The sequence below is a fragment of the Solea solea genome, chromosome 3, assembly GCF_958295425.1.
Source record: "Solea solea chromosome 3, fSolSol10.1, whole genome shotgun sequence".
Classification (NCBI taxonomy): domain Eukaryota; kingdom Metazoa; phylum Chordata; class Actinopteri; order Pleuronectiformes; family Soleidae; genus Solea; species Solea solea.
The window spans coordinates 30525340-30540304 of record NC_081136.1 but is presented as its reverse complement, the minus strand read 5'-3'; the positions used below and the strand labels follow the sequence as shown (position 1 = coordinate 30540304).

Sequence of the window (14965 nt, the reverse complement as noted above, 5' to 3'; positions counted from 1 at the left end):
AAGCAGAATGGAAAAAAGAGAAGATGATGAAAAATGCTACAATTATATAACAGTGGGGAGTTAGGTACTTCCTTTCCCGTCTGTTTTCATGCCTGTCTTTCTCTCTCCTGACTCGAGTGCAGCTGTTTTGTGTCGACCGTAACACGGGGACGTTCCCTCGTTAATGCACTTGGATGATCTCAAGTGTCCACACCCGCTCCCACTGATTTCACTTGTAAAACATGACAGTTTGATCACTTTTCCTAAGAATTTAAAGCAGCCCCCTCGAGCAAAATAATGTAGTATCATGTTCCGAGCAGGGTTTGAGGGAAAACATGGTCGTGATAAACCCATTATTATTTGTATTTAACCCTTGAAAACCGGGCGTTTGCACAAGCGCACTCTGCGCCGCTGTAGTGACGCGACAGTTTGTGCTATCGGGACAATTCCAACTGTTTCCCGCGCTGTTCAGGAAGCCGGAGAATGAGCGTCAATCACCGGTGTACATAAGTATCCATTTTTTTGGCCTGTTTTCGTACCTTTAGAGACAAAGAAAGCGTTGTGAGACTCAAAAAATGTCAAATTTAACACGCAAAAACTGTTGTGAAGTGTTTTTCTTCATTTTAACAGTATTTTAACATGCAGTAAATCCTGTCCAGATGGACATTTTGAGGGATACGTGTAAAGTGTAGTGACTTGGCTCATGATTAACTTATTAATTTTTTCTAGTATTTTTCTTGTTACACATACAGTCTCTCATTCAAATTTATACATATATATATATATATTAGCAGTCAAATCTGCTAATTTACATATATATACACATATATGTATAAAAAAGGCCTTGTTTGATGATGTCAGGAAGCATCATGGGAATTATTGTCTTGTTTGCTTTACGGGGAGAGATTTGACTGCTAATCACACAGCAATGGGTCGTTGTGTGACAAAAATACACAATGAAATGGGGGGGAAAGAGAAAAAAGACAACACTGTTCCTCACGCTGACATTTCACAGGAGGTTTGCAGTGGCGACGCTAAAGCAGATGATGTCACAGATACGTAGGTGACTGAAAATGAAACAGTCCATTACCGTTGAATAGAAATACTGGTTTCTATGGATTTAAAAGAAAAAAAAAAGTGTAGTAGGACAAAGGATGTGATCAAAAGATCATGTCGTGTGTATGTGTGCGTGAGTGTGTAATAATTCATCTAAAGTAGTGGAGTAGTGGAGTGTGCTGCACAATTCTATGACTGACAAAAGAACTGCAACCTGCATGTACACACACAGATATACTGTATGCACACACACACACACACACACACACACAGCAGGATTGCAGTGTCAAACCCCCAAGCTTTGGCATGTATTTTTCAAATAAGCACCCCCCCTCCCAAAAGAATCCATAAATGTCCTAGATCAGCCCTCCTTCCCCCCCCCCCCCCGTTTTATTAAAGTCGTAAACAAGTCGCAGTTTTTTGGTTTCTTCCATTTCGCCCGATGGCCCGTTCCTTTGATTGTTCCTGACACACCAGAGGCTACCTGTGCTTCTTACTCCGAGTGGGGGAGAGGTGCAGCACAGCATCAAGCGTTTCTTCATACGTCTCTTTTATGTCTCTATTGCCTGGTGTCCTCTAGATAAGAAGCTGGTGCCACTTTTCCAGGAGGAGGACCATCAACAGAGGGTGCTCATAGGCCTGGTGAGTGCCGGCTGCGATACATTCACACAGACACACGCGTTATAGTCAGATGTCTGTTTTCTGAGATGGGAGTGTGGATATATCGTAGAGATGGGGGGGAAAAAACAGTACTCTCAGACATTAAACTGGTCACATTTGAATTGAATTAACTCCTGCAACATTTATTTGTTTGGTTTTCAGTTTAGATTATGTTTTACAGCTTAGAATCTGATAGATTCTCACCAAGCTGCTGATCACGGAGACAGTGATATGTGATGGAAAAACTCACACAAATGTGACTTTAAATATGTTACATACCGTTCAAATTTGAAATTGAACAAACAAAAGCTGGTGTTCATGTACAACTACAGTTTGTTTTAGTCTTCATTTTAAATTGTTAATACACTATTTTAACACGTAGTTAATTGTAAATAACTAATAGCGTTGAGAAATATCAATATTCACTCTTTTCTTTGTTACGTGCCCACCAGCTACACTTGGTCCTGTTAGCGTAACTGTTAGCAAAGATGGCGGACACTGTTTACATTCTGGGATTGAGGTCCCGCCCCCTTTGAGTGGGTCTAAAAAGTGCGGAATTAGCGTTGCAGTTTCAAGGCTCGGACCAAGTACTATCCATATTCTAGTAATACAAAGCTTAATCCTTGAGAATTATTTTAGTTTAAATTTACGTCCACTTGAAAACCCTGAGAAGCCACTAGGGCTTTGTCAATGAAAACAAAAACAGCGGACCTAGTTTGATGACGTCATGAAGCACTGTGGAATCATGGGAAGTGTTGTCATTGTAGAGCTTCGTTGGCAGAAGGCGCAGCACAAAGAGAGCTGCCATACAAATGTGGTCGCACGTTCACTAACCAGAAGCCCTACAGCTAGTGCTGGGTGTTATAACACAGGAAGTGGACACCTCGTGGCCAAGTGGAAAGAAATTGGGTTTGTACACAGGGGGTTGCCAGTTCAAATCCCGAGATGGGAGCAGGGCTTGTGTGTGTTTACTACTCATGTGTAATAAGGATGGGTTCAATCAGGGGTGTCAAATGTATGGCCCACGGGCCAGAACCAGCCCACCAGTGGGTCCAATCCGGCCCCCAAAATGGATTTGTGAAAATTTTAAATACGATATTTTTCAGTTGCAGGTACCTGTAAATGGTGAGATGATACTGATACTCAAAATCAAACGGCAGGAGCTGAACATGGTTGAAAATAATCAAACTCATCAGCCACAGCGTAGATTGTTCCTCAATAGCTCTGAGATTGGATGCTCACTTTGATGTCTCGGAGCGCACCGCGTGTTTGTGTGTACGCGTTCCTATTTTCCCTCCGCCGACTCGTGGAATGGGCATAATAATGAGAAAATGATGGGTGCCTCTCAGACCTTTGATGTACAACAGTGTTGGCTCGGCGGGAGGCGGATCCATCTTTGAACACGGGCTGAAACACAGACTACTAAACATCCATCGCGAGATGCTGACGGCAGATTATTCCCCCTCCCATTGTCATCTTTTAAGGCGAAGCTCCCGTGACGCTTCAGATGAGTCGACAATTTACAGGAAGGGGCACGTTAAGGTCCTTGCCCTGCTTCTTTTTTTTTCCTTTCTTTTTTTTTGGATGCCGTTTGATGGACAATTTCATATCCTCCACTTTCCCCTGTGCTCAGCAGAGTTCTTAAAGAGTTTAATGGAGTTCAGTTTAAATGGTAACAGTCGCCCCGGCTATTATTAGAATTACCCTCTCCTCTTTCTTCATCACTTCTTCCTTCCTTCCACTTTATTTCCACCCCTCTTCCTCGCTCTGATCTTTCTTGTATTTGTCATTCCCTTCTTCCCCCCTGAAGGATATCAGTTCACACTCTTAAATCTACACTGTTTGTAGCTCTTCACTCATTTGCTGCTACCACCTCTCACTTACTCCCGGACTCTCCTCCTCTTTTCCTCTCCTCCTTTCCGCTCTGCTCCTCCATGGTTTAATCAATTTTTTGGGACACTGTAGTCAGGGGGGGAAAAGTGGAGGTGAACTCAATTTGACCCTGCCGAGTGCACTGCAAAGTATTCTCAAACACACACACACACGTAAACACACAGAGTAGATTCACAGAAAATAATCAGTGTGTTTTTCTGTTGTTTTTATTTTTTTGCTTTGCATGCAGACGGTTGACAAGCTGCGAGAGCATCTCAACAGGCACCTGCCTCGACTGGGAAAGAAGAAGACTGACTCACTGGTTGTCTGCTATGTAGCCAAACTGGTTGGTACAGTGTGTGTTTGTTTGTTTGTGTTGTCGAGCACAGGAGCTCTGTACACAACCCCCCCCCCCAAGATGATTATATAAAAGTGACGGTGCAGCTCTTAGTGTTTTTTATTTATTTAATATTTGCCCTCCGTCTTTTTCGGGGGAAGGTTAAGTGGCACTCACAGCGGCGATCAGTCAATTGGAAACGGTGGCGACGTGTTTTTTTTTTCCCACTGTGGCGAACAGATGGATGTGTGCCCTTCACTTCAGGGAAGTTGCCCTTTCCGCCATCTCTTTAAACAGACTCCTCCTTTTTTTTTTTTTGGAAGATTTTCATGCTCAGTCTTAGCCACGTGTGTCCGTGCAGGAAGTGGTTAACTGCAGCCGGAGACGGGGTATTGCCATGCCCACTATTTTTAGTTTCAGGTTTTTATTTTCTTCTGACATGATCATCATCATGATGTCTGACACCATACAGTAACCCACGGGCTCCACAGAGTTATTTCTTATAACTTAGTGTCAAATTCACATTTAGTTGATGTATTCCCATTTCCTTAGATCCGGTATAAATATTGAATGTTGATGCTTCCACATAACGCATTACAAAAGCCATTTAAGTTGAAACCTGTTTTATTTATGTTCACATTTAGTTGCTTTTTTTCACCCCCCCCCCGTGTTTCTCTGCTCATTATGACACCATACAGCTCTGGCAGGACTGTGCATCATGCTGTCTAACGTGTGGGTGTGCGGCGAACTAAACTTGTGCTGCATTCTCCTTCCACACTCTACTTTTTACATTGTTATCATGGTTCTCTTAAGAAAACTGGACCGTTTTAATTTCAGTAAATACACTTACTGAAGTATTATTGTTCCACACTGGAACTTTAAGTCGTAAAAAAAAAAAAGCAAACATAAAATATTAAGGAAACGTGTTAAATAGAAATACTGGCTTCACTGACAACAATTGTACCACCCGTTTTATCACGATTTTAAACGTTATTTACTGCCTGCGAATGTAGTTTTTGCTTATGTTGTGGAAAAGTGTAAGTGTAGCTCGTCTGGATTCTTATTCTCTGGAGTGTCTGAGGCGGAACACACTCTCCAATACCTTTAATTTGGATTGCTGTACCCATTTTAAACTCGGGTTGCACATTTTATGTATTGAATTGTGCTTGGCCCACACTTCAAAACCAAATATGTGCCTTCGGTTTGCCCCCGCAGAGAGGCAGGTGACATCTATGTAAACCAAGTAGAGCAATCTCTCTCTCTCTCAGCACCATATAGAGTCAACTCAGTGTAGTAAAGTCACTCTTTAGTATTCCTGGGAGGTAAATCCCTTCACAGCTATGGGGCCACTGAAAGCAGACATAGCAAATGTCAACACAACTGTATCAAATCAGGTCAAGGGTAAGGCCGGAATCGAATAGAAAAACGTTCTGGGACTTGCTATGGAATTGCAAATGAAAATCCCAGCTCACAGCTGGATCAGTTGACGGCTCGGCTCAGTACGACACAGACTCATGAGTTTTAACCTGCGCCTCCAGACTCACAGTGAAGGAAGCGGAGGCCCGGCGAGTCTGTAATAATTTTGGCTTCATGGTGCGACAGACAAATGTGGTCGATCACTGAATTTATTCCACTCGGCGAGAGTGAGAAACTTTCTTATCCTGGGAGCTGGACTTATTAGAACATACTGACACAAAGACTCATAGGATAGAGCCTTAGGGGGAGTTTTACTTCAAGAATAGTACTAACTCGCCACCCAGGTGACGTGAACTCACATAAAGTTGACTCATACTTCACACAGTCAGTGTTTCAAAGAGGGACGACTTCTCCTCCGCTAATAAAGAACATCTCCCTCTCTTGTTGCTGCTTATTGAGACTAAGTGCAGTGATTGATTACAGCGCCATACTTTCATTATTGTCATACCTTTTTTTAATTTACTTCCTATCCCTATTGTGACGGAGAACTAACACATTCATTCTCACCAACAGCAAGTGTCATTGCGTGAGCCAGTAGTTCACGCAACGCTGTTTAAGGCAATTAGCTTCACGCGACTCACTCTGGGACACTCTCTGCGTTTCTCAGTACAGCCGTGTTTGTATGTCACATTACCACACTAATGCAAACACAATGCTGCGTTTTACATCACAACTGATGGAGGCAAGCACACGGCAACATAGCTGTCGTAAAGCAGTAAAGCTAAAAACGTCCATGAAAGGTCTTACAAGTGGATTTTCCAGCTGAAAATATACCTGGACAATTTGATGTCAAAAATGCAGTGTGCTGCTGTTCCTGCACTGTGCAGCTCCAAATTACCTGGATACAGTGATGCTGGATGAGGAATGCTACAGATATACATACAAAACATAACATACCAAAGAACTAGCCTTAGAGACACAAAAGAAGGTCCATATCACAATAAAAGCCCAATATGAATGATTTAAAACGGGGAATTTATTATACATATACAGTATAATTGATGAGTAATGCATATTAAAAGTCTTGCTATGTCGTGGCATAGACTGGAATTGCAATCATTATGAAGCAGAAAAGTTATTCTTTACCCACGATTATCAAACTTTTATGTTTTGTTATTTTTGCACCAAATAAATCCAGAGGCTCATTAAGACAAATCGCTGATTCCAGATTTTATTCTAATAAAAAGCCACACCGGGTAAACTGCTATGAATCACGAGTTGCTGTAAACCGCAAAAAAAAAACATCCCTGCTAAATATTTTTTATCCTATTTACTGATTGTCAAGGGCCTGCATTACATCAGCAACAAGCACAACAGATGCTAGTTGTTGAAGAAAGAAATTAAACTCTGAATAATTTATTTTATGCCATTAACAACTTCAGCGGCAGGAATGTTTGCTAATAAACAGCAGTTGTCGATGTGGGGTTTTTTTTTTTGCAGTAGAATAATTACAGAAATATCTGTGTTTACAAAGCAGCTAATATGCACCACTCGGCTGATTAATACCACTGTCAGCTTTGGCGTTACATAAAATAGAAATATATACATGGGCGAGAGAAAGTAGTTAACGGGTGTCCGCGAGAGAACAAATGGATTCTCATTACATTCGAGGCACAACACTTTGTTAAAACACACAAGTTCAAGTAGGAAGTTACAAAGCCTGTACTGATTTATTGTGACTGCCTGATTAAAAAGACTAGAGGGTATTGACTGAACAGCGGTTTCCTCAGGGTCAAACCATTACACACAGACAAGTGAAGGCTGTAATACGCCGACGTGAGAAGCTTCTCAACCACGCCGACCGTCCCTCATCGCAGGCGGAGAAGATGAATAAAAATGTAAACATGTGGGCGGTTCTTCGACGAGACCACGGATAAAAAAAATGATGTAAAAATGTAAAATTAAAACATAACAAATACCTCTAACATAGGGTAATAAAATATTGTGATGGAAAATGGATATAAGTAAGGAAAAGAGGCAAGAACAATCAGCAATGTGTGACCCCCCCTCAAGATCCACTCGTGCACGTGTAGACACACAAAATACCGTTTACATTAAACATATAGATAAATGAATAAAGAGGTGGGGGAAAACAAAGGTTAAATAAAGCAAACACCGACATCAGAGAAGCTTATTATCCCATTTGTCCTCCAACCCCTCTAGTGCGCTTACATGAGCGTTAAGTGGAAGCATGTTAATTGAAATTCCCACCCTGAGGTCACTGTCGAGGGTTTCCCACTGGTGTACAGGATGTGAGTGAGGTAGACGAGCCTTCCTGTTATTCAACAGCATGCGAGCGAGAGGTCATTCGTGGAAATAGGGGGGGGGGGGGGCGTGTTCTTCAGCACGCAGCGGGCACGCTCCACACGGGCCCAGTGCATTCCACCGATTACAGTCATTCTGTCACATGTGTGGGGGGAAATGACGCGGTCAGGCATGACGGTGTTGGAACCATGTGTTCCCACTTTTGTTTTGTGGAGTGAGGAAACAGATCATAGGACAAGTGAACCTTTCCTCAGAGGAAATGAAATGTAACGGTGGATGTCTGAATTGCATGTTTTTCCCGACAAGATGCTTGTGTAGTGCAAAATTTCCAGGCCTCTGACTCAAGCTGCCTGTCGAAGAGAATGTTTCATTTGAATCTAATGGAGCGTTTCCTACCGTAAGCACTAATGTGTGTGTGTGTGTGTCTGTGTGTGTGTGTTTTTAGCTGGAACTCATCAGACACATGGTGGAGTCAGTCTGGCTGAAGTATGAACTTGGCCCTCGTGCTCTGTGCTTGTGAGTAATCCACTGTCCTTCGTCAGTGCGTCTCCTCAAAATCTCTGTGGCATCAAACCACAGTCACTTTTCAGCCCCACACTCTCCATGTTTCTCAGTATTGCCGTGTTCATTCTCTTACACACACACACGTACTTAAATCACCAATAGTTACTCATTGCAGAGAGAATGCATGTGCTCCAGATCGTTATTATGTAACATTGCCATTTAGATTTGTGTGTGTGTGTGTGTGTGTGTGTGTGTGTCATGCGTGCATTCTCCAGGAAACAGCAGGCCAGTTCAGCCGAATGGTCCGTGTTTCACTTCATGTTTCGGATCCTGGAGGCCACGAGGGGTCTCTGCCTGCCATTCCCACCTGGTACGACACGCACACGCTGGTTTCCATGACCTCAGAGGACACTGCATCGACTTGCCTATTCCTAACCCTGACCTCAGCCTAATGTTAAAAAACATGTCTTCACTTAAAAATGTAGTCATTATGTTATGGGGACTTGATTTTTGTCCCCATAAGGAAGACAAGCCCCCATAATGTGAGTGTGTAAACAGATTTAGGTCCCCACAACATAAGGAATACCAGGTACAAACACACACGTTTGAGCAGCAGTCGTAGTGAGGACTCATGTAGATATATCACATTCCCTAGCCTAACTTAAACCCAATTCTAACAATAACTCTAAAACCAGGAATTAACCCTCAAAAAGCCATTTTAAGGGAAGTGAGGACCAGACAAAATCTTCATACTAAACTCAACTAGTTCCTCAGAAATGAGGTTCTGCCACATGAGGACCAGGTTTTGGTCCTACTAGTCCTGTCAAGATCAGTGTTTATGTCAGGAGGTAACACATACAAGTACACACACACACACACACACACACACACTCTCTAAATTGTCATAATCCGCTTGTGTGTCTCCACCTCACCGCCATGTCACCGCGCCGAGACTGACTCCGCTGCACTAATATAACCAAAATTATGAGGAACATTAGCATAGAGCCGACAATGGGTAAAAGCTGTGGGTGAATGCATTTTCAGTCATTTTGAATTCATTCCCCAGTGTTTGTGGCATTTTAATCTCCCCCCCCAGTTACATAATCCCATGATTTCACTACTCATGAGTAAACAGTTGGTTTGAAACCCAAACTGTCTGTGAGAGTGAAAGGAGGAAAGAAAAATACCCTGAAGCAAGGCAGCATGCATTTAACATCTAGGCTGCAGGTGCAATATAAATATATAAGTATATAAATATATGTATTTGTATATATATGTATATATATATATATGTTTTTAGTTCCAGTAAAAAACATATTAAAAGTGTTCCTCTTCTTTTCTGTCTCCAGGTTTCCACACGCTCGTGGCAGTGTTTGCCGTGCGCTGCCTCCCTCATCACATCTTCCTGCAGTACATTGATCACGGCTTCCTCCAGCTCACTGAAACATTTTTGTCTCGGCTCATGACGGGTACGTAAACACACAAACAAAAGTGTATGTTTATGCACATGCACGCAAACCTGGGGACACAACTGTCACCGTCGTTACAGAGTTTGAAAAGACTTGGAGTACACACAAACCCAAAAAGGCTGGTTTTTGCCAGATTTTATTTATGTTCGTGTACGACAGAAAGACCAGGCATCACACATTTAACGGCTGCGTCTGATGAGGCATCACAGGCTACATGATTCGGTCAAACCAACTGAATGCATTAAACTCTCGGGACTACCAGAGCGACAGTTTAAGGGGTAAACAAACATCGCCTACAGATTTCTGTGCCAAGTCCCCATATTGCATGTTTTTGGACCGTGGGAGGAAACGGAGAACCCGGCGAAAAAACCCATGCACACGCGGGGGACAACGTGCAAACAAATCGCGGGTAAAAATCAAGCCATAAAATCTTGTCCCCAAACAGAAGTGCTTGGTTGTTCAGCATTGTAATTGCAAGAATGTTCATATTTAGCTCAAAGCAGTGTAAGTGTAAATCCAAACCAGCACAGCTCTTTGTTGATCGTGATAAAGAATTGCTGAAAAGAACAATAAAGTGGCGAAGCATGTTTCGTGTTTGTAGCTACGGGATAATTGATTCTTGTTTAAAACAAAGTGTACATGGTCAGGGGTCAGACGTGGCACTGATGATGTTTATTTGTTAGTCTTGGCGTGGATTTCTAAAAGCACAAGGATCAACATCGCCAAAAATGTCTGGCTTCACTCATTGCCCTTGATCTCAGCGTTTACATGCTTCTCTTTCTCATGAAGTGAACAAACCAAACAAAGGGCTTCAAAAGATGAGAAGATTATTTAAAGAACCAAATCCAAATGGTTTCTGGAGAAAAACCATGTATCGTGAAGAGGGAGGGTCCATGTGTCTCTTCTCACCACGGATGAATCGAAAATAAATAAATATCCTCTTTCTTCTTCATCTTTCTTTGTTTAGTGTAATTTGCTGGACATGTGCGCACTTGCTTGTTGCCTCGTTTCAAAAACACACACCCACACACACACACACACACCCTTGAGCCTAACCGTGAAAGTCAAAACAAAGCTAATTGCTAGCATCTGCATTGCTAACATGTGACTATGTTTATCTTTAGCATGTTAGCATACAAACATGCTTGTGCTGATCATGCTGTTGTCACGTTTTGTATTGTGTTCAATACTTTTGAGAAGGCGGGACTTAGAGAGTTTATACTTGTGATTATGAGGCGTAATGTATTATGTGTTATTACACACAATTGAAGTAAAAACTAGAAATAAAACCTTTCTGTGTCGCAAAACGCAGTTTTAAGATCATTTGACGCGAGAAATTTGTCGTTTACAATTTAAAAATGTGGTTTATGTGTCAAGATATGACATATTTTATAGCTTGGCCTCGATTGGTTTTTGTGTTATTCGATTGGTCCACTTTCTAAGCCCCGCCTCTGAGATCCACCTCCCTTGTGTGGCTTGGTGTGATTTGATTGGTCCATTCTGTCTCTGAGATACAACCCTGATACAACCCGTCTGCTTCCTGCATACGAAAACATCTGATTTGAATCGAACGATTGTCACGGCAACACAACACACAACTTCCACCAAAACCTTGATTGCTTTAAGGTTGTTTAGTAATTAAACGAAACACAACACATATAATAAACTTAACACACTTTACACATAAAACAGCTCTGATCACACTCGGGCTTCTTCCAAAGCGAGCCCTCCTGCACCTCCTGTGTGAAGTCCTGTTTTATTGAAAATTGCGATGCGTGTAATGACCTTTTTAAGTTTAATGAGGTCGAGTGTGGGAAGACCTTTTACTTTTTGCAGCAGTGTTGGTCTGGTCCAATTTCTGACACAGAGAGTGTGTATTGAAAAAGCAGGTGGAACAAAACAATAGAATTGGCTGAATGATGCTTTGAGTGTAGCAACATGAAGTCCTTTGAGTTGACGGATGACTGGCAGTCTTTGGTGGCTTGTTTTCTGAGTTAGAAGGAAGTGTGTTGTCTTTTGTCACTGTCCACTATTTCAACTGTTGTGTAGTGGGAGGAATTTGAACCCACTGCCACTTGGCGTAGGGGATTTAACCACGCGGTCACGCGGCACCCTTGGTACATCGTGGTTGTGTTTATAGGTCACATCTTCAGGCTTCTTTTATTTGTGTTCGTAAAAACGAGCCAAGTGAACTTTGAACTGTGACATATTTCCAAATGTCATTAATTCAATCCGATTTTTTTTTTAGGAATTTTTGCTCAGGTTTGTTTATATAGTTGGTGAAAATGAAAAAAAAAAGATTACCTAGGTTGTGCTGAAAAAGAGGACATAAGAAACAATCTTATAAGTCATGGAAAAAAGCAGCCTAGTGCTCCGTGCTCTAAGGGTTAATAAGTGTATTTGCATTCTTTTCAAGCAAATAACATTTTTTTTCCCCCCCATGTTTGTGTTTAGATTTGGACAACAGCGATGCCAATGAGAGACTCAAGTTCAGCATACTGAAGAGACTACCTGAGGTACTTCACAATGTGCGTGTGTGTGTGTGTATATGCAGTTTTTATGGGAGGTGAAAATATGCAGTTTGAGCCACCTAAAAAGACAACATGTACAAATAATCCAGCTTGGAGTACGGATTGTGAGTGAAACAATGCATGCTGCTAATATAAAGTGTGTGTGTGTGTGTGTTGGGGGGGGGTTCATCTTCTCTTGAACAGTTCTCTCCCCGAAACTTCCCATTCTGGTCCAATTAAGAGTTTGATGGTATTTTTAGTCTCATCTCGCTAAAGCTAATCACAAAGCGTGTGTGTAATTGGCTCATAAGTGTGTGTGTGTGTGTGTCTCTTCCTGAGCGCGCCGCCTGTGTATGTGTGTGTGTTTATGCTCCAACTCTTGTGTAACTTCACGAGTGGATCCAGTATATTTTATGGCTCTGCTTTGTGTTGCGATGAGAGGAATGTTGAGTGTCCCATTTCCTACCCTACAAATTTTTGTTTGGTGACTCTGTCAGGCTGTAGATATTTAGCAGGTACATCTCTCTCTCACACACACACACACACACACAGCTTTACTTGTTAGGACTCTGCATTCACTTCCATTCATTTACCTACCAAAGCCTCACCCCTAACCTTAACCATAACAGTTAATACCTGACCACAATCTAAGAGCCTCAAGCATGTATATTGTGTAAAATGAGGTAAAAACCTCATTATGGCCCAGGATTTTGGTCTCCATGAGGACTACTAGTCCTGACAAGGTCAGTCTTTATACCACAAAAGATCCTAAAGAAGTTCACCTCAGTAATTCTCATTATTGTGAGTTTTTATTGTGAAAACATACAATTTATCACTGAAATATAATTTTAAAGATGCATCCTTTAGGTTTAGAATATGTTTATTCGTTAAAACCTAAGCCTCAAAATGTCCGTCTGGACTTTGTTTTTGCTTATTTAACCATAAAATTGGCAGAGAATGTCCTTTTGCCAGAATAACTTCCAATATCTGGCAGTTATTTACAATTTACTGCATGTCAAAATAGATTGTGTGTGTTAAATTCAAAATATGAACAGTATAAAACATATTTAAAATAAAAAATTCAAATAAAAATGTCGCAATGTCAAAACAGGCCAAAAAAATGGCTGCAAGTGAAATTACTCCACATTTTTCCGATGGCACAAACCGTCGTGTAATTACGGTAATGCAGAGTGCATCTGCGCTAATGTGTTGTCTGCAATACGCTCGGTGTTAAAGGGTTAAGGGTCGTGTCACAGCCTGTATGGTTGAATTCTTTCTGATTTAAGTGTTACAGTTTCATGAAAACATCATTATATAAACAAATTGACTTTGAAGATTTAACTAATACTTTTTTTTGTTATTCCCTTCCCCTTTGAATAAGTAATTATTACAAAAAAGGTGAATCTGGGTAAAGTAATGTCTAAATAAACTATTTTCAGGGATCGCTGGAGAGGTGAAGAGTGATTGTATCACTTATCGCGTAATTTGTATTATTTGTCCTGAAATGACACAATATTTACCAGGCGGCGTTCTTTTCTTCTTATTTTATGATGAAATGGTTACTAGATTTAACCACTGGAGGGAGAAATAAATTAAAAACTACACTATATCATTCAAATAAAATCTCATTAACTGTGACAGAAGATTGGATCTATATTGCCAACTCTTTTTTTTTTTTATACGACTAATAGTGATTAATTTTAAAAAGCTGCCAGCCAGCTTGGCTTTGTTTTGTCCCCTCTGATATAAACACAACCTTTGAAGTTCTTTAGCAGCTCCGTAATGACGGCGCATTTCACAACATTGAAGAATAGGATTTTATGGAATTCCTCATTAGCAGTCAGCTCGAGAGAAATGGATTTTTAGTTCCACTTGGCAACGTATAGAGCGCCACAGATGTTCTCCGTTCCCCGGAGGGAGGATTTTTTTTATCATGACATGAGCTACATGTGTAAAATGTAAAATCTATTCTGTGTGTGTGTGTGTGTTGAAGCCCATGGAGCAGAGGATCTATCATATGTGGGACCATCCCGTCAGTTCAGCTTCAATCTCCAGAGAGTACGTCAGGAACCTGCTGGAGAAACACGACAAAAACAAGGTAACGCGGCGCACGACATTTTTAAAACGTAGTTCAGCTCGACGAGATACGGGTTTTGGAACGACAAAACCCTGCGAGAAATGTCTTCATCCTTTTTTTTTGTTACGTACACGTAAAGCTTGAAACTGCAGCGCTAATTCCGCGTAAACAGTGTCCGCCATCTTTGCTAACCGTTATGCTAACAGGGGAAAAGTGAGATTGGGAAGCACCATTTTTCAAAAATACTACCCCCTATTCTAGTAATACAAAGCTAAATGCAAATCAGTGAAGTATTCCTTTAACGGTGAGTCGAAATTCCAGAAAAATAAAACTGCATTTCTAATCTGAGCATCCATCGACCTAGCGAAGCTGCGGGTCAATGTCTCTCGGCTAATTGGCTCTTAGCATACGGCGCCGGCGTGGAGAGCCAGGGGCGTTTTATGTGATGACAAGAAAATACAATTTGAAGTCAACTTTTAAAGTTTGTTAAGCTCTTCTGGATTTGCTGCAGCAGATTTGTCTCGAGTGTGAGAATTCTGGAGAAAACTTGTTTTTTTTTTTTTTTTCCCTCCTCAGGGATTTGCATTCACTGGCAGAGACAAGTCCAGCTTCAGACCGGAGTTTCTGCCTCTCTCCTACCTGGCAAAAGTACTCTCAGATATAGAAGAACAAGGTAAAACATTTATGTCCGTATCCTTCCTGATCCACATACAGCGGCGTTGTTTGTTTTCTGTTTTCCTCAATGTCACTTTAATAATAA

At 41.4% G+C, this 14965-nt stretch overlaps 1 protein-coding gene across 1 annotated transcript in view; it reads left to right on the top strand.

Annotated features, from left to right (window-relative positions):
* The window catches only part of gsap (gamma-secretase activating protein), a 33335-nt gene that overhangs the window by 16870 nt on the left and 1500 nt on the right, over positions 1–14965 (top strand). Inside the window, exons 24-31 of the mRNA XM_058624046.1 lie at positions 1616–1677; positions 3818–3913; positions 8091–8161; positions 8425–8519; positions 9499–9618; positions 12073–12134; positions 14122–14226; positions 14782–14878. Of these exons, the coding sequence (XP_058480029.1) occupies positions 1616–1677; positions 3818–3913; positions 8091–8161; positions 8425–8519; positions 9499–9618; positions 12073–12134; positions 14122–14226; positions 14782–14878 (708 nt within the window). The remainder of the gene's footprint in view (positions 1–1615; positions 1678–3817; positions 3914–8090; positions 8162–8424; positions 8520–9498; positions 9619–12072; positions 12135–14121; positions 14227–14781; positions 14879–14965) is intronic.